Genomic DNA, 21,262 nt, shown 5'->3' with positions numbered 1-21,262 from the left:
AGAGAGCTGCGGAATGCTGTGCCTTAAAGATGGAGCTGGTTTCCGCCTTCCACCTTCCCGATGGTGAGTGCTCTCTGTCACGAACAATTCCACATTTGGCTAAGGCTGAGGATCTGGCTTGCTTCCATGTATATGGACCTATCTGCATTGCCCATGTGGCACGCCTGGGTTGGCTACCCAGAGGCTATTTAAGCTGTGGGCTGGCTTTCCCCAGGGTCAGACGATTGTTCAAGGTTCCTGAATAAACTGCATTGAAAAAAAAAAAAAACAAAAAAACAAAAAAACAAAAAAACAAAAAAAACAAAAAACTTCTGTTGCCAAAAGTAATAGGTAGAATTTAATAGTCTTCAATCCAGATTTAGAAAGAAGGACAGAAAAGATGAGTGAAGCTGGTGAGGAGCAAACTCCCAGCCCTTTATAAACTTGCGGGACCAGAGCCCTAAGCTCACTTGGAGGTTTGCCACTGGAATTTACCTCAGAAGCAAAGAATTAGTCACAAGATTGCAGGTAACCACAAAAGCGAGGAGGGGCACAAACTAAGCACATAATGAAGCCTGTGTGCCAGCACTTACACACAGCGTCTGTTAATCTTACCAACAACCCCGTGAGAAAGATGTGGTTTCCTTCATGTTTCAGAAGAGCAAACTACACCTCAGAGCCAGTCAAGAAGAAGCTCAAGGAATTACAGAAAATATTCAGAAGAAGCTGAGTCTAAACCCTGGAGCACTATGATTGCAAACCACAGGGCCCTCTCCTGCAGCCCAGAGACTAAGCAGAGAAGTGCATTGTCAGTTCCATCATCTGGCCTTGGCTGCTGGGCTTCTGTCAGGGCAGGGATCACACAGAAATTGGGCTTTAGATACAGTCTAGAGGTCCCTTTATGGAATGGTTCTCTTGCCATCTTCGATTAGTATGGCTTTGCTGGACTCTGTCACTCACTTCTTTGCATCCCTACAGTGCTCTTCACAGTACGAGCTCTGGCCCTGTACATGGAACAGGCTAGGGAATGCCCTGAGGACAAAGGACATGAGAATGGAAACCTTATCAATGCCTCCTCCTCTTGGCTCAAGTTTGCCTGTTGTCTCTCCTGCTGTCTTCATATTGTTGCCTATATGTGGAGTCCAGGCCACAGTTATCTCAAATAGAAACAGCTTTTTCCATTGCTAAAAAGTAATGTTTTAAAGAAAATGATTCTGAATCAAATAGGTGGTTTAGAAAATGGATCCATTTTCTTTTCACTCGGTAGCTTTGAGTGAATGCATGATTCTTGGTGCTCACTAACAACCTGGCTATGTCTCCTTTCCTAGATGACTGAATTGGTAGAATGCACAAACTTTATAGTCAGTCGGTTCCTCCTTTCCCACACACTTCCGTGTGTAATGGGATCCACGTTTCTTCACTGCCCTCTATGTGTGACTATCTGAAATACAACATCAGGCATTCTAGAGGAGTAGCAAGCACTCTTTGAAAAGTAAGGCAATATTTCATAGTGCACTTACTGAGTTTATGACATGCAGTAGCCAGGAGTGTCCATAATAGTGAATATTGTACTGATAGCAAACCACTGCACTTTTGAACTGTATTAGTGATAGCTGAAAGATGAACATTCTTAGTTAGCTTTTGGGGTACTTAAAGGATAGTTATTGAGTGAAGAATACAATTATGAATCTAGAGATGACTTCCAAAGTCACCTGGAAAAAGAGTACAGAGGAGAATCAATACAGCCATTCACTTTCAGCCATCTGGATGGTTTAGACACATGCTGGAGTGTTTGTGTATATTTTCTTGGTGAAATAGCGCCATCTTGTGTCTTTTCCAGATTTCTCATATAAAAATATGCATCACTATGGTTATTATTATTATCATTTATTACAATTTATTAACTTTATATCCCAGCTGTAGGCCCCTCCTTTACACCCTCCCTGTCCCAACCTCCCTCTCTCTTTTCTCTCTATGTCCTTTCACTAGTCCACCAATAGGGGAGGTCCTCCGCCCCAACTATCTGACCCTAGCCTATTAAGTCTCATAAGGACAACCTGGATCCTCTTTCTCTGTGGTCTAGTAAGAACACATTACCAGGGAGAAGTGATCAAAGAGCAGGCAACTGAGTTCATGCCAGAGACTATCTCTGCTCCCCTTACTAGGGCACCCACTTGGAGACTGAGCTGCCCATGGGCTACATCCAAGGAAGGGCCTAGGTCCTCTCCATGCATGATCCTTGGTTGATTCATCACTCCTGAATCAACCCCCTGAACCCAGATTTTTTGCTCTGTTGGTCTCCTTGTGGAGCTCCTGTCCCCTCCAGGTCTTTCTATCTCTCCCTGATTCCATAAGATACCCTGTACTCTGCCCAAAGTTTGGCTGAGTCTCAGCATCTGCTTCAATACCCTGCTGGGTTGAGTCTTTCAGAGGCCCTCTGTGGTAGGCTCCTGTCCTGTTCCCTGTCTTCTCCCACTTCTGATGTCTATCCTGTTTGCCCTTCTGAATGAGGATTAAGCCTCTTCCCTAGGGTCCTCCTTGTTCTTCAGCTTCTTTAGGACTATACCATGTGTTTTTCTGATTCTGGGTTGCCTCACTCAGGATGATCTTTTCTAGTTACATTCATTTGCCTGTAAATTTCATGATTTCCTTGTTTTTAATTGCTGAGTAGTATTCTATTGTGTAAATGTACCAAAATTTCTGTATCCATTCCTCGGTTGAGGGACATGTACAAATAAAGCTGCTATGAACAAAGTTGAGTAAATGTCCTTGTTGAATGGTTGAGCATCTTTCGGGTATATCCGCAGGAGTGGTATAGCTGGATCTCGAAGTAGCACTTTTCCTAATTCTATGAGAAAGCACCAGCTTGATTTCTAAAGTAAGTTGTTGTGAAGGTTTACATTCCCACCAGCAATGAAGGAGTGTTCCCCTTTCTTCACAACCTCTCCAGCATGTGCTGACACTTGAGTTTTTGATCTTAGACATTTTGATGAGTATGGGGTGGAACCTAAGAGTTGTTTTGATTTGCATTTCCCAGATGACTAAAGACCTTGACCATTTCTTTAAGTGTTTTTCTGTCATTCGATATTCCTCTGTTGAGAATTCTCTGTTTAGCTCTGTACCACATTTTAAAATTGGATTACTTGGTTTGTTAGTGTTTAATTTCTTGAGTTCTTATATTCTGGATATTAACCCTCTGTCAGATGCAGGGTTGGTGAAGATCTTTTTCTGCTCTGTAGGCCGTCATTTTATTCTAATGACAGTGTTTACAGAAGCTTTTCAATTTCATGGGGTCCCATTTATTGATTGTTGATCTTAGAGTCTGTGCTGTTGGGTTTTCTCTTCAGGAAGTTGTCTCCTGTGCCAATGAGTTCAAGGCTTTTCCTCCACTTCTTCTAACAGATTTAGAATGTTTGGTTTTATGTTGAGGTCTTTGATCCACTTGGACTTTAGTTTTGTTCAGGGTGATAAATATGTATCTATTTGCATTTGTCTACATGTAGACATCCAGATAGACCAGCACCGTTTTTTGAAGATGCTTTTTTTTTTTTTTCCATTGAATGGTTTTGTCTCCTGTCAAAACCAAGTGTCCATAAGTGTGTGGGTTTATTTCTGGCTCTTCAATTAAATTCTATCCATCAAACAATTTGTATCTGTATCAGCACCATGCAGTTTTTACTCCTGCTACTCTATAATACAACATGAGATCAGGGATGGATGTACCTCTAGAATATCTTTTATTGTACAGGGTTGCTTTAGCTTTTCTGTTTTTTTTTTTTCCAACAGATATAGCACAGCTTTAAAAAGTTCTTCATCTGTTGCAGTGAGATTGCTTCCACATGTACTTTAATGAAAACTTTTATCATAAGTGTGGGTTACATTTTGTTAGATGCATTTTTCCCTTTTTGTTTTGAAGAATTAAAAAAAAACAACCCCGCCTTTTTTTTTCTGTTAATGAATTGTAATGATTTTGCAAATTTTAAGTCAATCTAGCATTTTAATAATATTTCTTACTCAAAGTATTCTCCGCATATACCATCTACTTCAAGGGCTTAAGCACATTTCCTACAAATATCTAAATACTATATACTTTAATTGTGTATGGTTTATGGGCAACATAATTTCCATGGCAGTACTCTGTGACAAGTCAATGAATGGGATTATATATATTACACTTTTCTATCCTTTTGAAGAAGTCTTTCTTGGTCATGGCAAAATGTGTTTATTTTAGATAGCTGGAATTTTATCCATTAGCAGGTTAGAAATTTTTGAATCTAGATTATCTGGGGGACTAGGGATTAGGCTAAAGTATTTGTAATAGTGACCTGAAGCACTGAGTTGGAAATGGCTTCCTCATCTTTGTTAGCTTTAAGTTCGTGTATTTACTAGGATTTCTTTCCTGGTACTAATGAAAACCAGTTTACCAGTGAAACACTTTGCTTATATAGTTATAGATTAGGAATTCAAATCCACCAACATGTGTAGATTTTTCCATCAATATATTTTACCTCATACTAGTGTAATCTGTTACAAAAATTGATTAAACAGCATTGATATATTAAATTAACACACAGTTCTTATTAGGGTTCATTCTCTGTACACTTCTACAGGCTCTGACAAATAGATGAGACATCACCATGCTATACCTTATAAAAGTTCAAACTGCACTGGCAGTCCCCTTGCTCTAACGTTCTTTCCTTCCTGTGTCCCGGGCTCCTCCTGACCAGCTGCTGCTCTTTTTCTAGGCTCTGTAGGTTTGGCTTTTTGCAGAGTATCATATAATTGGAATAACAGGGTACATAGACTTCTCAGATTGGCTTCTTTTAATTAGTAATGTGACCTTAACTTCATGGTTTTCATGTTGATCACCAATATCTTTGAGGATTATCTTGATGTGTCCAGCCTATTTAATGATTCAGCTATTGAAGTATACAGTGTTTTTCTCTGTTATAATAATTATGAAAAAGAGCTATTGAAATACCTATAGGTTTCTGTATGAGCATAGAATTTTCTACTATTGTGGTATAGTATGTAGAATTTTCCTGCTTGCTTTTTGTCAACTTTACACAAACCTCGACATTTCTGAAAAGAGGGAACTACAACTGAGACTATGTCTCAAACAGGCCATAAGACTGGTCTATAGGTAAGCCTGTGGGACATTTTTTTAAAATAGTGATTTATGGGTTAAGACCAATGATTGTGGATGTTATCACCCCTAAAAAACGTCCTAGGGTATATAAGAAAACAGATTGAGCAAGTCATGAGGATCAAGTCTGTAGGAGGCATTCCTACATGGCTCCTGTTTCATTTCCTGCCTTGGTATTGCTGCCCTGATTGAGTTCCTGCCCTGACTTACCTACAAACAGATGTAGTATACTCCTTTAGCCTTATACCCTTGTGGAAACCTGATGTTGTCCATGATTTTTTAACAGTCCTTTTGCAGGGAATTTCAAAGAAAAGTCTGCACTTCTATGCTTAAATAGCCTTTCTTATAGCAGCAAAGATATGGAATTATCCAAAGTATCTACCAATAGAAGAATGGATGTCAAATATGATGTAAATGTACAACTGAATAGTATATTCATAAAAAGGATGAAATTATTTTTCACACATGACAATACCAAAGACCCTGGAGTGTTAGAAGTTTACTAGATCATGTGGGATCTAGTAAAAATCGATCTCACTGATGTATGGTAAACTAGTTACTAGAAGAAAAAAAAAAATGATGTTGTCAAAAGTAAAATATTAGGTTGAAGAAATTTCTAAAGTGTGTCCTAGGATAGGATATAGCTCAGTGGTATAGTAATTACATAGCATGACCAAAACCCTGAGTTCATTCTCTAGCACCACAAACAAACAAGCAAGCAAGCAAGTAAGCAATAACAATAGCAACCACATAAATATGGGGGAAACGAGCAGAAGTAAATACTAGGAAACTCTCTTTCCTCACTGTGTAATAGGTAGTAGGTAATTCACAGGTCAGAAATACCATTTCAAAAGTCTTCCTTTAGGTAGTGGCTCCTCAGCCTGAGACCACCTATGAAACTCATTGTGCATGTGTGGATCACTGAAGCCTGGACAAAAGACTACTATCAGAACTGCCTAAAGGAAACTGAAGCAGCCCCTTCCTCAAACTTCTTCCATATCCACTCTCACAAAATCCTCTTCTCCCCACCCATCAACTTTAAGGTTTTCCTTTTGTTTTACCATCAAGTCCAATCATGTTTTCTTCTGGGTGAGATCTGCCACTGAGTGTGATTGATCTACTGGGGTCAACTGTTTCTTATTGCTGTCTTTTCAGTCTATCTTTAGCCTCAAATCCCGTATGTTCCCTCCCTTTGCACCCACAGTTCCTTCTTCTTACCTAAGCCCTCCCTTTACTTTCCATTAATCCAATTCTGATTTACTTACTACCACACATAGTACCATCAGCGTCCCTTTACATCCTCAAATTATTGGCTTTGCCTTGAGTTTTCACCCTGACTTTCTTCAGTGATGGACTACGACCCAGGGGCTGTAAGATGAAATAAACTTTCCTCCCCAAGCTGGTTTTTGTCATGGTCTCTATCACATAAAGATAAAGTTTGTATCTTTATCTTTATGGTTGTGTTCTCTTGCAGACCTCTGCTTGTTTGTAGGGTTTTGGTTTGGGTTATATTTTGGAATTTAAAGATGAACTCCTTTGCAAATGTATCTCAATTTTCAGCAAATGCCCAAAAATGGAGTTGTGGGGATACAAAGCTTACGTTTATGACAAACTGCTAATTTCTTTTTTTGTAAAAGGTTTACTATTACACTCCTATCATCAGGCATCGCAGTTACGATTGGCTGTTTCCTGTTGATGTGATAAAGTACCCTGGCAAAAGTAACTTAAATAGGAAAAGGTTTATTGTAGCTCACAGTTTGAGGGTTTATCCAAGATGGTGGGGAAGGCCTAGCAGCAGGAGCTTGAGGAAGCTGGCCACAATGCATCCATCACCGGAAGCAGAGAATCTAGAATTGCCAGTGCCCAGAATTTTTATAAAGTTTGGATGACGAGTCCATGGAATGGCGCTAAAGAGAGAAGGGGTTTGGGAGAGGGAGAGAGGTTAACCTCACTTAGATAAATCTTCCATTGGCATGCTCAGAGTTTTGTCTCCTAGGTTACTCCAGATCATGTCAAATTGATAATATTGACCATCACAAGGTGGTTACTGAAGACCCAGTGTTTCAAAATGGTGCTTCGAGTTACTGGGCAAATCTGCTGTATTTCTTTTAGTGACTGGCATAAAATTTTTATAGGTCGTTCAAATATGTAATGGTAGAATTACAGCCTTTTTTTGTTCCACACGAAAGCAAAGCATTGCAGTCTGTTAAACAGTATTTGACTACAATATTTTGCACGTGAAATAAAGTAAAAACTGTTCAAAGCCCTCAAGTTGGCTCTTACCGTAATGATGGAGTAAAGCAAGATTATCCTGGGAACAAACAACTCAGAATTGGCCATTGGAATCGGAGACTGTCAGTACATCTAAATCCTCACAGCTAAATGAGAAACTGCCAGGCAAACGACCTTAATTCCCTCTGTAACTCCATGACCAACCGCAGAAAGCCACTTTCTGGAAGTGAAGATTATTTTGAATTAGGGCGTTCATACTGTTTGTTTCATTGTTGATCAGTGACATTATTTACATGCATAGCGAGGAGACTCGGAGCTGTAACGCAGACACTCATTAACCTGCGACCATTTCACGGATTTGCGTTGAGGCTGCTGGAGAAGCTGAGCCCGAGACAACAGGGCAACAGGGTCCCGCAGGGGCTGCTGGAGAGACCGCCCGGTCGGCTTCCGCTCGGGAAGCCCGGCAGGCACACGTAGCACTGCGCCGGCGCAGTGACGTCTCTGCGGGAAGAGCCAATTGAAAGGAGGAAGGGGCGGGCTGCGGACAGCCGGCTTCCGGTTCCCTTGGGCTCAAGCCTCTCCTAAGCTACGTGTCTCTTCTCTCTCAAGCCGCAGTCCGTCAAGTAAGGATGGTGGGTGGTGGGTAAGAGAGAGCTGTCGAGGGTCCCGCAGGGTAGGAGAGTGGGGTCACTAAGGCGCCGGGGGAAGAGAAGACACTGGGAAGCGAGCGCCCAGCGGGACAGTTGCGGCCGGGAGCTAAGGGGCCTCAGTGCAGTTGGGCGGACTCGGGAACGAGGGGACCGCGGCCGAAGGGCCACTGGATGGGCGGGCTGGGGGGACGAGGGCGACTTTGATGAGCCTCAGGGCCAGGAGCTGAGACCTGGGAGCTGTAGAACACGGGCCTGGCCGCTGTTGGACGTAGAGCATCTGTGAACGCGACCAAATCCAGGCCCAGGTTTTACCTACGTGGCCTCAGGTGGAATTATCCAGCTAAGACCTCTCTAGAGTAGCGTTTCCAATAGTTGATGAATTCTCAGGGCTCAGCGTCCTCTCTGAATATGCCCTCCCTGAATACACTCCTGCTGGTGAACTCATAGTCTCTTTTGGCTTCCAGAGCCTGATGCCTTGAACCTCTCAGTGTGATTGTGTTGTGAAATTGTCTTCAAGTCTCGCAGTTTGAAGTAAAAAGAGTTGAGTGCAGTGATTCATCTAGTGTGGATTTTAGGGCCATTGGATTTCAAGAACAGCTAAGTGAAAGTAGAGCAGTGAATTCAGTTCATACAGCAAAGCTAAGTGAAACACCGAGAAAACAGGCATTTCTTTGCTTTTGTGTCAGGCTGTGGCGAGATTTCTTAGTGTGTACCTTAAGAGTTTCAGCTGTTTGTCCACTGCTCATGCTCTCAACTTAGATAAGGAAACCGGGACCTAACAGGGCTTACATTTTCTAGCCAGATAATGGATTCATCATCCGACTTCTGAGTCCTGGAAATGAAGTAAAAATTCCTTTACCAGTGTCTTACAATTTAATAGCATTCTTGTTAATTAATAGTTTCAAACCTAAACATTTAGCTGGAGGCTTTTCAGAAACTGGATCTTGGCAATTTTTGTTGTTTGAAACATCTATCGGTCGGTCCATCTCACAAAATGTACTTTTACTTAAATATGTGGGCATGACTTCTATCAATTAAATTGACGTAACTTTTGCCTCCATTTAGGTTCTTGCTACATGATAGTTTGAACTTGCTGTAGTAGATACTACATTTTTCAACAGTTTGAACTTTAGAAAGTAGTTATTAAATCTAAACATTTTTTGGGTTCTTAGCAGAAGTAGTGAGAAGAATGTAGTTTGGAGGAAAGGTGTGTTGTTACTTAACCTTGTATTAGAGAAAATCCTTCAATGAGTGCATGATCCTTTGCTAGTGGTAACATCTGTAAGATCTGTGTTTACATGTCTGTAGTTTCATGTTTTCTTGAATATGGTAAAAAAAAACTAAATTTATGCTTGGAAATTTGTTTTGCTGTATGAATTGAATTCACTGTTGTAGTTTCTTCTGTATATAAATCAGCAAGTCCTAATATGTGAAGGTATTCAACTGAGTGTGTTGTTTTCATCTGTATTTTGTTTTATTTTTATTTTTTAAATAAACAGTCATGGATCAGGTAATGCAGTTTGTTGAGCCGAGTCGGCAGTTTGTAAAGGACTCAATTCGGCTGGTTAAAAGATGCACCAAACCTGACAGAAAAGGTAATAATATCTTTCCTTCTTTTTTTTTTTTTTTGTCTTGTGTTTAACATCTGATTAATCTGCAGGGCTGGAAATCAGCTCAGTGACAGAATACTTGCTTAGCACATCATTAAAAGAAGCACTGCATTGATGTCACCACTATTGCCCATTTATTTATTTTTTATTTTTTAAAAGTTTTTCTAGACAGGGTTTCTCTGTGTAGTCCTGGCTGTCCTGGAACTAGCTCTGTAGACCAGGCTAGTCTCCAACTCACAGGGATCCCTCTGCCTCTGCATACCAAGTGCTGAGACTAAAGACATGCTCCACCACACCTGGCTACAATATCCTTTCTTTATGTCCTTCATAGCAAGAACTGTTTGAAGTTTTTTTTTTTTATGGTATGAGATTATTAAAGACTTATCGTCCTTATCCTATTTAAGTTAGTTATTTTAGTATATTCCATATTACAAATGTGTGGAAACCATTGGCATTTCACTTCCTCTGTCCTCTAGTGAATTAAACATTAACATGAAATTAATGGTATAGTTATTATAACCTAGAAAGTTTATTTTTCTTTCTTATGTTATAGCTGAATTGACTAGGTTAGAATTTAAGGCAGACTATTATAAAAGAATAATATTGTCTTAGGTTTAGTATTTTTGTGATGAAACACAATGACCAAAGGCTAGTAGGGGAGGAAGGGATTTGTTTGGCTTACATATCTTGAATCACAGTCCATTAAAGGAAGCCAAGGGCAGAATTCAAACCAGATAGGACCCTGGAGGCAGGAGGTGGTGCAGAGGCCATGGAGGAGTGTTGCTTACTGGCTTGCTCCTCAAGACTTGTTAGCCTTCTTTCTTCTAGAACCCAGGTACACCAGCTCAGGGTTATCCCCATCCACAATGGGCTGGGTCCTTCCCTATCAGTCACTAATTAAGAACATCCCCATCCCCTACAGGCTTGCCTGTCTATAGCTAGATCTTGTAGAGGCATTTTCTCAGTTGGATTACCTTCGGTGACTAGCTTGTGTCAAGTTGACATAATTAGCATACATTGAATACCCAAATAAAAAACTTATTCTTGTGAACCTGGGAATCTGTCAGAGGAGGCCATTCAGTAATTGCAGTTAAATTTTTGATTGCTGCTTTGGTATGTATAAAGGAAGATAATGAAGAGGAAGGAGACCTAGGAGAGATGGTTGGAGAATGTTGTTAGAAGATAGAGTAAGACTGAAATATACCAGAGTTGAAACATTTTTGTAAAACTGCTCATGTTAACTTGAATTTTCAGTCATTTCCTTTTATTTCATCATGGTACTAAAGATAGTTTGTTGTCTATAATATATCCGAAAGCTACAATTTCACTGTTAAAAATCAATGTTACAGTTAAAAATATATATAAGTATCAAATATATAAATACATGATGTACATATTATAAATATCACATATATAAATATAACAAAGCACTCTGTATCCTGACGTTAATACTTTTTTTCTTATTTTGTATTTTGGTAACTGAGAATAATAAATACTTTCAGTGTTTATTGATGAATTTATGAGCATAGCATTTTCATTTCTGTTTACTTTTGATACCAACAAAATTTGGAATTTAAAAGCTGTAAGTCAACGTTTGTACTATTACTACTACTACTTCATTTAAAAAAATTATCTGATTATGACTACCAACAGCTAATGCAAATTTTGTGATTTAAATTCAGAATTCCAGAAAATTGCCATGGCCACAGCAATAGGATTTGCTATCATGGGATTCATTGGCTTCTTCGTGAAACTGATCCATATCCCTATTAATAACATTATTGTGTAAGTAACTTTATAAAATAGACTACAAGTGAAACCATCTGAATTGCAGATTATCCCATTTTTTTTTTTAAATGTACAGCTATGACCCAAGATATTTTAATGATGTTGTATTGATAACATGTGTCTGGTAATACTTTTAAAATGCTTTTGTATCATTACAGTCTTTATAACAATTCTATGAGCTAGGACTTTTATTTAATAAGGTTTCCAGTATCAAAGTAAATTAAAGCACACTGTATTACTGTCATGCATTCAGTGACAGAGCAGATTCACAAGTCTTGTCCTCCTTGAATCTTGTTGGCTCTTTTAAGGTGCAGAGAACCCATGCCTCATCTGAAAATCAGTGTTTTGGTAGCAATATGATGGAACCAGATTGCCTCCTACATCTTGTTGCTCTGTCTTAGCCATGGGTAATTTAATTAGCCATTCTGTGTGAGGACAGCAGTTCTTACTTGGAATTATATTATAGATTATTGACTTCAAAAGTCATCTAAGGCCTTACGAAAAGCATCCATTTGATAACTTGTCATTGTATTGAGCCACTGGTGTTAATGGTAGGGTGTTTATAACCTTTCAGTATGTTACAAAGGAGAGAGGCTGAGAAACAGTACTGCATTCCTTTTTGCATATGTCTTTACTTTTAAAATTTATTGTAGCTCCTTGGAACATAATATGACATAGAACACTTAGAGAAATCCATATTTATTTACAAATTGAGTTTAGTTGAAGGACTTGGTATGAATTTCAGCACATACTCTAAACTTTTTAAAATTTTTTAATTCTATGCACGTATTGGGGTATATAGATGTGTGCACAGTTGCCCTCAGGGCCTGGAAAAGGGTGTTGAATCTCTTGGAACTGAGGTTACAGGCATTTGTGAGCTTCTTAGAGTGAATGCTAGGAACTGAATCCCAGTCCTTTGCAAGAGCCATACATGCTCTTAAAGGCTGAGCCAGCTCTCCAGCTTCTATAGTTTATAAATTTGTAATCATAATACTTTAGCCTCCTCTGTTCCCATTTGGACCTAATAAAGTTGAGTTTGTGGGTTGGTAAAATTCCTTAATTATAAATCTCCTCAATACTAAATATTTTATCAATGATATTTGTAGAGTTGTTTTTTTTTACATAGTTTGTGGCTAAATACATATTAGATGGGTTTAAGCGAAAGCAACACATAGTGATATTTTTGAGTAATAGTCATAGGATTAAGATGGACATGCTTAAAATGTGCCTAAAATTCTCCAAGTTTGGGGTGGAGAGTCAGGGACAGGAAGATTGCTGCAAGTTCAAGGCTAGCCTGGGCTATATCTTGAGACCATGGATCAAAACAAAATAGAACAAAAAGAAAGCTAGAAGGAACCAAGTCACTGATTATCTTATGTCCTTAGAAACCCTATTTGTCTTGCTAATGAGAAATGTCAGCTTTGCAATTGTGTAATCCTGGAGACAGTTCTGAAATAGAAACCAGAGTTTGACTTTGGGCCAGTTGCCTGCTCAGTGGGAAAGAAGTGCAGTAGGTTTTCAAGTCACTGCTTCTGCTTCTCCTGCCCACATCACATCCATGGCCAGGAAGCTGAATTACTAAAAAGGATCTGTAGTAACATGAAGTTTGTTTTCTGTGATTATGTCCTTGATTTTGCCCTCCAGAAAACAAATACTTATTGGCTTTTTGTTTTGTTTTGTTTTGTTTTTTGAGGTAGTTTATTTTTCCCCAAGCAGTCATTTAGTGTTTTTATCTTTCTTGACAGACTTCAATGTACTTGGGTCAGTCATACTCAGATATGTGTGTCTGCCACCTTAAGATTGTGAGTTTGGATGCAGGCCTGTTACTTATCTGCCTGTTTAATCTGTGTTTTTCTGTTTCTGCCATCCCTTCTATAAAAAGTTTTATTTTAAAATTATACTTATTTAAAAAAAAACATTTTTCACTATAGACAATCAAAATCTAAAAGTACAAAATAATTTTTTTTCTTTTTGACACTGACTCTTCTGGTTTATGGGGAAAAGAGCTAGTGAATATGTATATCAGTTACTCTTTGGCTGTAGTTTTTGGGCTGTTATAAAAAAATTCCGAAGACTGGGTAATCTAGGGATAATACTGGCTTTCCCCAGGGTCAGATGATTGTTCAAGGTTCCTGAATAAACTGCATTGAAAAAAAAAAAATTTGAAAGCAAGTAAGGGGGATATGGGAAGAACTGAAAGGAGGAAAGAAAAGGGGGAAATAATGTAAATAATAAATAATAATGTAAATAATAAGTGTAAACATAAAAAAAGAAATTTATTTTTCATTGTTTTACAAATTGAAATGCAAGTTTATTTAATGGATTCCTTATATCTGGTGAGGGCCTGACCTTGAGTGTTCGCATGGTATATGGAACGGAAGGACAGTAAGCATTAGCGGCTGTAAGAGAGTTTTATAATCATCCAATCTCATCGAGAGTAAATGTAGTCGTGGTGTGTGTGTGCGCTTGCCTGTGCGTGCGCGCACAGGCACACATGCATGTACATATCCACATACAGATATAGAACACTGAATAAATATTAGTTGAACTAACTGAATGACATATCCTTTATGCTTTTCTGATGAAGATAATAGCCAGCCTTTGCTGAAATCTTACCCTGTTTTTGTCAAATGTGAATCAACTTATTTACTCCTCCAGAAGAAACTGAGGCACAGAAAGAATAAATAACTTGAGTGGCTCACAAGTGCTAGAAAATGCTAGCTCCTTGGGAATTTTTTTCTTGAATTAAACAATTGTTTTGTTGTTTTAAAGTTATTTACCATTTAATATTAATATTTTTCTGCAAAGTTAAAGTTTTTTGGGGGGCGGGGCTGACGAGGAAGTGCTACAGAAAGCACTTTCCATGTTACACTATAGTAGCTATTGAAATGAAAGAAAATTTTTTAGGTTCTTGAAATAATGTAAATCATTCAGAGAGGCTAGCAAGAGAAATGCATAAGAACAAACTTCTCACTAAATTAAATTATAATTTTGTTTTTTCCTCATGTTAGATTTTTGAGAAGTGTTTTTGATTTTGCAATTTAATCAAAATTATATGAAGTACTGTAATTCAAAGTAGTTTTATAATGTAATGCTTGTAACTGGTATGCCAATATAAATTGAAAAACTTCTTGTGTAATTAATGTTTTGTTATGTTTAGAATGACATGTCAAACTGTTCCAAAGTGACATTTCCCAAAGGAGCATAATGATTGTTAAAATATGTCTGCCCCAGAAGCCACACCATCATTAAGGACCTTTCGGCTTCAGATTTTAATTTAGTATTCTTTTATACTGTCTTGGGATAAAGTTGGGTATTGCTTTCTTGTAATTGGGTTTGATTTCATAAAATTACAGCTTGTTGCATTTCAAACGCTATGCTTAAAAGTGACCACTTCTTTCTTTTACAGGGGTGGCTGAGTTCTTTCTCATCGTGGGAACTAGTAAACCAATGAGAGTGTGACGAGCTCATGAAGTAAAAAGCTGCCTGTGCTTTGTGTTTTCTTTCCTTTCCTCTTCCCCATGAGGTTTTCTATCTCTAAATTAAAATAATTTCAAAATAAACATTTTCCATAAGAGACATTTATCAAATTTTATTAACAGATAATACAATGTTTTTTTTTCTCCTTGAGCTTTTTTTGGTTTGAAGGAAAAATTAAGATAATTGTTGAATTGTAAATTCAAATGCTTTTCTGCCTTAGAATGTTGGGGCTGCTGTAATAGCATGCCTGAGCTGAGTAATTTGTAGGTAATGGGATTACTTTTTCTCTGGAGGCATGAATTCCAAGTATTGCAGTGCCAGCAGGTGCAGGGGCTGCTGAGAACCTGGTCTCTGTGCTTCAAGGAGTAGCCTGGGGTACTGAGTGTAGCTGAAGGTCAAAGCTGTGTGGAGAGACTTTAATAGTGGTCATAATCCCACCCACAGGGAGGACCCTCTGACCTCACATGGGAATTTTGGAAAGACACATTAAAATCACAGGTAGCATTTTCTGACAGATACTTTGCTGTAGTGGAAAGAAATCAAGTAAGGGATGGGAAAGATGGTAAACCCCTTTTGAGGTAGGATAGAAATTTTCTCTACGTTGAGCTTCCATTGTAGACAGATACTCATACAGAAGTTTAGGTGCTACTTGAAACAGCTACTTGAGTTATGGTTAAAGCCTAAAATTGAAGTTCCTTCCCCAATAACATGTACTAACCAGCCAGTCATGCCTCCATGAGTATTGACATCCTGAGTTTATTGTGTTTTCTGAATTTGTTTTTGTTTACTCATCAACACACATGGTTAATGACTCTTTGGTAGTTTCTATGGTAGCAGATACTTGTCTTTGTTTTGCATTGCTAGTATCACGGCACATAATGGATAACTTGATAAAAACTATTAGAGTGCCAAAGGTTGGGAATTCTAGTATTCGGGTTCCAGCATCTAGCAAGAGTCTTGTTTCCACCCCATCCTGTGATAGTTACTAAGAGCAGGAAGAGGAAGATGGGCAGCTGCAAGCTGTTCTGTAATTGTCACCCAATCTATTTATGAAAATGAAGACTTGGTTTAAACATCTGCAGTGGGTCCTTGCCACTCAACACTATTGCACTGGGGATTAAGCTTTTAACATATTTTCTGGGGACACATTCAGCCATAGGAAATAACCCAGTTCTTCCCATTTGGAACCCTTCATTTATTTTCATCATGAGTAATTTTGAAGTGTTGACAGTGTTTAAATCTTGAACAAAGTTGTTTTTGGAAATGAAAATACAGCCAATCATTGGCTGTCACTAAACTTCAGGATACCATAGAATAGCATTTTTTAAATAGCTCCTAAGAGGCTAAAAAAATGTATGGGTACAAATGTATATTTACCTGTATAGCTGTATATGTTTACACATACGTGTAAATACTTGATGGTTTATACATGTTAAATACATGAATGTATTTTGTTGGAGGGTGGAATTGACTGTGCATTAAATTTTGAGGTTACAAGAGAAATGTAGCATATTGGACTAAATGGTGAGTTTGATGATGACTGATTTCTGATACTCAAATAGAGGAGTAACATAAGTATTTTATATAAATACATGTAAATTCAGTGAGGGCTGATCAAGGACTTTTATAATAGAGGATAATCTTCATAAGCAATGGTTGCCTTTCCTAAATAGTAAAGAATATATTTGTTTTATTTGTTAGCCTAGTGTATGTAAGACCTGATGGAATTTGTGTTTTAATCTGGTATAATTATATGCGTCACCTCAGCTAACTTTTAGGCAACTTTTTGTTATTAATTGCTCCCTCTCTCCTCCTAACCTTTTGCTTATGTCCTTCCCTCTTGTAGCCCTTGATTTCTTTATTGCTCTCACGTCTCATGTATTCTGTTACCCTATCCTTTATTCTTCCTCTAAATGTCCTTACTCTCATAGTCCCACTTCAAGTTTTGTGTTTTCCATACCTAAAAAAAAAAAAAAAAATTAAAATTTATATGCTGTATCTCAATTATGGTTCTCTAGAGTAAGAGGACTTATAGAATGAATAGTGTGTCTAGTAATTATCTGTATCATTTATCTATCTATACAAATGGCGTTTATTAGAACAACTTACAGGCAGTGGTCCAACTAATCCAACAATGACTGCCTATGAATAGAAGATCCAAGAATCCGGTAGTTGTTCCATCAACAAGGTTGGATGTCTCAGCTGGTATGCAGTATATGCTGGAATCCTGGAGAAGTTGATTCTAATGCCAGTGGAGGAATGAACTTGCTAGTGAGGGGGAGCAAGCAGGCAAAGAGTTTTAAATTCCTTTTTCCATGTTTCTTAGATTGGCTTCCAGCAGAAGGAGTGGTCCAGATTAAAGGTAGTGTTTTCCAGCTCAAAAGGTCTGGATTAAAAGTATCTTCCTACTTCAGAGATCTGGATTAGAAGTATATCTTCCCACTTCAAATCACCACAAGTTGTGCCACTCTTGGATTTTAGTTAATTCCAAATGTAATCAAGTTGACAACCAAGAACAACTATCACATATACCATGAAACATCATTTAGGCCACTGACATATTACAGTTTAGGGAAGTAAATCTGCATCTTTTCTGACTATACTCAAGTTTCAGGAAAGTACCACACACTTAGCAACATGATCTGTATTCTCATGCCGCTTAGTTTGGCTGGCTTAGCTCCCTTTGCCTTCTCCCTAGTGTCCTTCCTTGATGAAGAACGTAACTAAGTTTTTTCAGAGGAAAATGTGTCTATCCTAGTCTCTGTACAATGTGCAAGGAAGGCTTTTTTCTTTAAGGATGACTCATGGTTTCTTGGACTGTTGCTCAGGTTTTAAACTGAAGACAGATTCACACAGTTGATTTTTTTTTTTTTTATAGGATGAGAGGTGTCTTGTTTCATTATGCATTTTTTTTTGCTTTCTCTTTTTTTTAACTTTTATTAATGACACTTTATTCACTTGGCATACCCCCATGAGCCCCTCCCTCCTCATTAATCCCTAATCCCACCTTCCTTCCCCTTTCTTCACATATGCCCCTCCCCAAGTCCACTGATAGGGGAGGTCCCCCTCTCCTTCCTTCTGGTCTTAGTCTATCAGATCTCATCAAGAGTGGCTGTATTGTCATCCTCTGTGGCCTGATAAGGGTCAGGGGGAGGTAAGCAAACAGCAGGCCAATCAATTTATGTAAGAGGCAGTCCCTCTTCCCATTCCTATGGAACATCACTTGAACACTGAACTGCCATGGGCTACATCTGTGCAGGGGTTCTAGGTTATCTCTATGCATGATACTTGGTTGGAGTATGAGTCTCTGGGAAAACCCCTGTGTTCAAATTTTCTGGTTTTGTTGCTCTCCTTGTGGAGTTCCTGTCCTCTCCAGATCTTACTATTTCTCACTTCTTACATAAGATTCCATGCACTCTGCCCAACAGTTGGCTATCAGTCTCAGTGTCTGCTTTGATAATCTGCAGGGCAGAGCCTTTCAGAGGCCCTCTGCAGCAGCTTTGTAACTTGTTTCCTGTTTTCTTCTTCTGGTGTCCATCCTCTTTGCCTTTTAGGACGGGGATTGAGCATTAGAGTGAGGGTCCTCTCTCTTGATTAGTTTCTTTGGATGTACAGATTTTAGTAGGTTTATCCTGTTATATGTCTATATGAGTGAGTATATACCATATACCGTGTGTGTCTTTCTGCTTCTGGGACAGCTCACTCAGGATGATCCTTTCCAGGTCCCACCATTTACCTGCAAATTTCATGATTTCCTTATTTTTCATTGCTGAGTAATATTCCACTGTATAGATATACCACAATTTCTGCATCCATTCTTCAGTTGAGGGGCATCTGGGCTGTTTCCAGCTTCTGGCTATTACAAATAAAGCTGCTACAAACATGGTTGAACAAATATCCTTATTGTGTACTTGAGCCTCTTTTGGGTATATGCCTAGGAGTGGTATGGCTGGGTCTAGAGGAAGTGCTATTCCTAGTTGTCTGAGAAAGCAGCAGATTGAAAGCCAGGGTGGTTGTACAAGTTTACATTCCCACCAGCAGTGGAGGAGGGTTCCCCTTTCTCTACAACCTCTCCAGCATGTGTTGTCACTTGAGTTTTTCACCTTGGCCATTCTGATGGGTGTAAGTTGAAATCTCAGGGTCGTTTTGATTTCCCTAATGGCTAATGACATTGAGCATTTCTTTTAAGTGTTTCTCTGCCATTTGATATTCCTCTACAGAGAATTCTCTGTTTAGTTCTGTTCCACATTTTTTAATTGGATTACTTGGTTTGCTGCTTTTCAGCTTCTTTATCTACAATGGATATTAGTTAGCCCTCTGTCAGATAAAGGGTTTGTGAAGATTCTTTCCCAATCTGTAGGCAGTCATTTTGTTTTGATGACAGTGTTCTTTGCTTTACAGAAGCTTTTCAGTTCGATTATTTCCAGCCGTCTACTCCTTTTTCAGTGTGTCTACTTCTTTTTCTAGGGTTTTTAGGTGAGCCATTAAGTTGCATTTATGAGCTGTCTTGAATTTCCTCTTGAAGGCACTTAGTGCTATGAAGTTTCCTCTTAGTACTGCTTTCATTGTGTCCCACAAGTTTGGGTATGTTGTGTCTTCATTTTTATTGAGTTCTAGGAAGACTTTAATTTCTTTCTTATTTCTTCCCTAACCCAGCTGTCATTTAGTAGCAAGTTGCTCATTTTCCATGTGTGTTTAGGCTTTTTGCTATTTCTGTTGTTGAGGTCCAGCTTTATTCCATGGTGATCAGATAGGATGCAAGGGATTATTTCAATCTTCTTGTATGCATTGAGGCTCGCTTTGTGACCAACTATATGGTCTATTTTGGAGAAGGTTCCATGAGGTGCTGAGAAGAAGGTAAACTCTTTTGTGTTTGGGTGTAACGTTCTGTAAATGTCTGTAAGGTCCATTTGATTCATGATCTCTGTTATAGACATTGCTTCTTTGTTTAATTTCTGTTTTGTTAACCTGTTCTTTGTTGAGAGTGGGGTGTTGAAGTCTCTCACTACTAATGTGTGGGGGTCTATGTGTGGTTTAAGTTTTATCAATGTTTCTTTTACAAATGTGGGTGCCCTTGTATTTGGGGCATAGATGTTCAGGATTGTGATGTCTTCCTGGTGGAATTTTCCCTTGATGAGTATGAAGTGGCCTTCCCCATCTCTTTTTTTTAATTGTGGTTGAAAGTCTATTTTATCAGATATTAGAATGGCTACTCCTTTTTGCTTCTTGGGTCCATTTGTTTGGAAAGCTGTCTTCCAACCCTTTACCCTCAGGTAATGTCTATCTTTGTGCCTTAAGTGTGTTTCTTGTATGCAATAGATTGCTGGGTTTTGTTTGCGCATCCATTCTGTTAGTCTGTGTCTTTTTATTGGAGAGTTGAGTCCATTGATGTTGAGACACATTAATGACCAGTGGCTGTTAGATCCTTTGATTTTGATGTTGGGTGCGGTCATAAGATTGTGTGCTTGGTTGCTTTTTGTTTTACTGTAGTGAGGTTAATTTCTGTGTTTCTTTGAAAGTAGCTAGTTTTCTTGGGTTGTATTTTCCCTTCTAGTGTCTTCTGTAATGCTGGATTCGTGTGTAGGTATTCTTGAAATTTGTCTTTGTCATGGAATATCTTGTTTTCTCTGTCTATGAGGAATGAGAGTTTTGCTGGGTATAGTAGCCTGAGGTGACATCTGTGTCCTCTTTAGGGTCTGCATGACATCTGTCCAGGCCCTTCTGGCTTTCATAGTCTCTGTTGAAAGGTCAGGTGTGATTCTAATGGATTTGCCATTATATGTTACCTGGCCTTTTTCCATTGCAGCTTTTAGTATTTTTTCTTTGTTCTGTATACTTACTTTTTTGATTATTATGTATTATATATGTATGTATAATAGTATTATTATTACTATTTTGATTATTATGTGATATTATTATTATTATTTCTTTTCTGGTCCAATTTATTGGGTGTTCCATAGGCCTCTTGTATTCTTCTTTTTGGCCTCTCCTTTAAGTTGGGGAAATTTTCTTCAGTGATTTTATTGAAAATATTTTCTGGGCCTTGGAGCAGGGAATCTTCTTTTTCCTCTATTTCTATTATTCTTAGGTTTTGTCTTTTTATGTTGTCTTGAATTTCTTGGACAATATATGTCAGGAATTTTTTAGATTTAACATTTTCTTTGACAGATACATCAATTTCCTCCATTGTATCTTCTATACCTAAGATTCTTTCTTCCATCCCTTGTAGTCTATTGGTTATGCTTACCTCTGTAGTTCCTGTTTTCTTCCCCAAGTTCTTTCTCTCCACCATTTCCTCCATTTGTGTTTTCTTTCATTTTTCCAATTCTATCTTCAGATCTTGAACCATTTGGTTGATTTCCTTCACCTGTCTAACT

At 38.4% G+C, this 21,262-nt stretch overlaps 1 protein-coding gene across 1 annotated transcript; it reads left to right on the top strand.

Moving 5' to 3' along the window:
* The first annotated feature begins 7,866 nt into the window (after positions 1-7,866).
* On the top strand, positions 7,867-14,982 carry Sec61g (SEC61 translocon subunit gamma). Its single transcript, XM_021657945.2, has 4 exons — positions 7,867-7,980; positions 9,507-9,602; positions 11,300-11,402; positions 14,815-14,982. The coding sequence occupies exons 2-4, from the start codon at positions 9,509-9,511 to the stop codon at positions 14,822-14,824; spliced, it is 207 nt and encodes a 68-aa protein (XP_021513620.2). The 5' UTR covers positions 7,867-7,980; positions 9,507-9,508; the 3' UTR covers positions 14,825-14,982.
* Positions 14,983-21,262: the final 6,280 nt, after the last annotated feature.

Source organism: Meriones unguiculatus, chromosome 12, assembly GCF_030254825.1.
Source record: "Meriones unguiculatus strain TT.TT164.6M chromosome 12, Bangor_MerUng_6.1, whole genome shotgun sequence".
NCBI classification, from domain to species: domain Eukaryota; kingdom Metazoa; phylum Chordata; class Mammalia; order Rodentia; family Muridae; genus Meriones; species Meriones unguiculatus.
Note: the sequence above shows the minus strand (reverse complement) of the source record. Positions and strands in the feature narration are given on the sequence as shown.

Excerpts from the sequence above, each read along its gene's own strand:
- Sec61g (XM_021657945.2), top strand. The coding sequence starts at position 9,509 with ATGGATCAGGTAATGCAGTTTGTTGAGCCGAGTCGGCAGTTTGTAAAG. Across the intron at positions 9,603-11,299 it reads CACCAAACCTGACAGAAAAG|AATTCCAGAAAATTGCCATG; the intron begins GTAATAATATCT and ends ATTTAAATTCAG.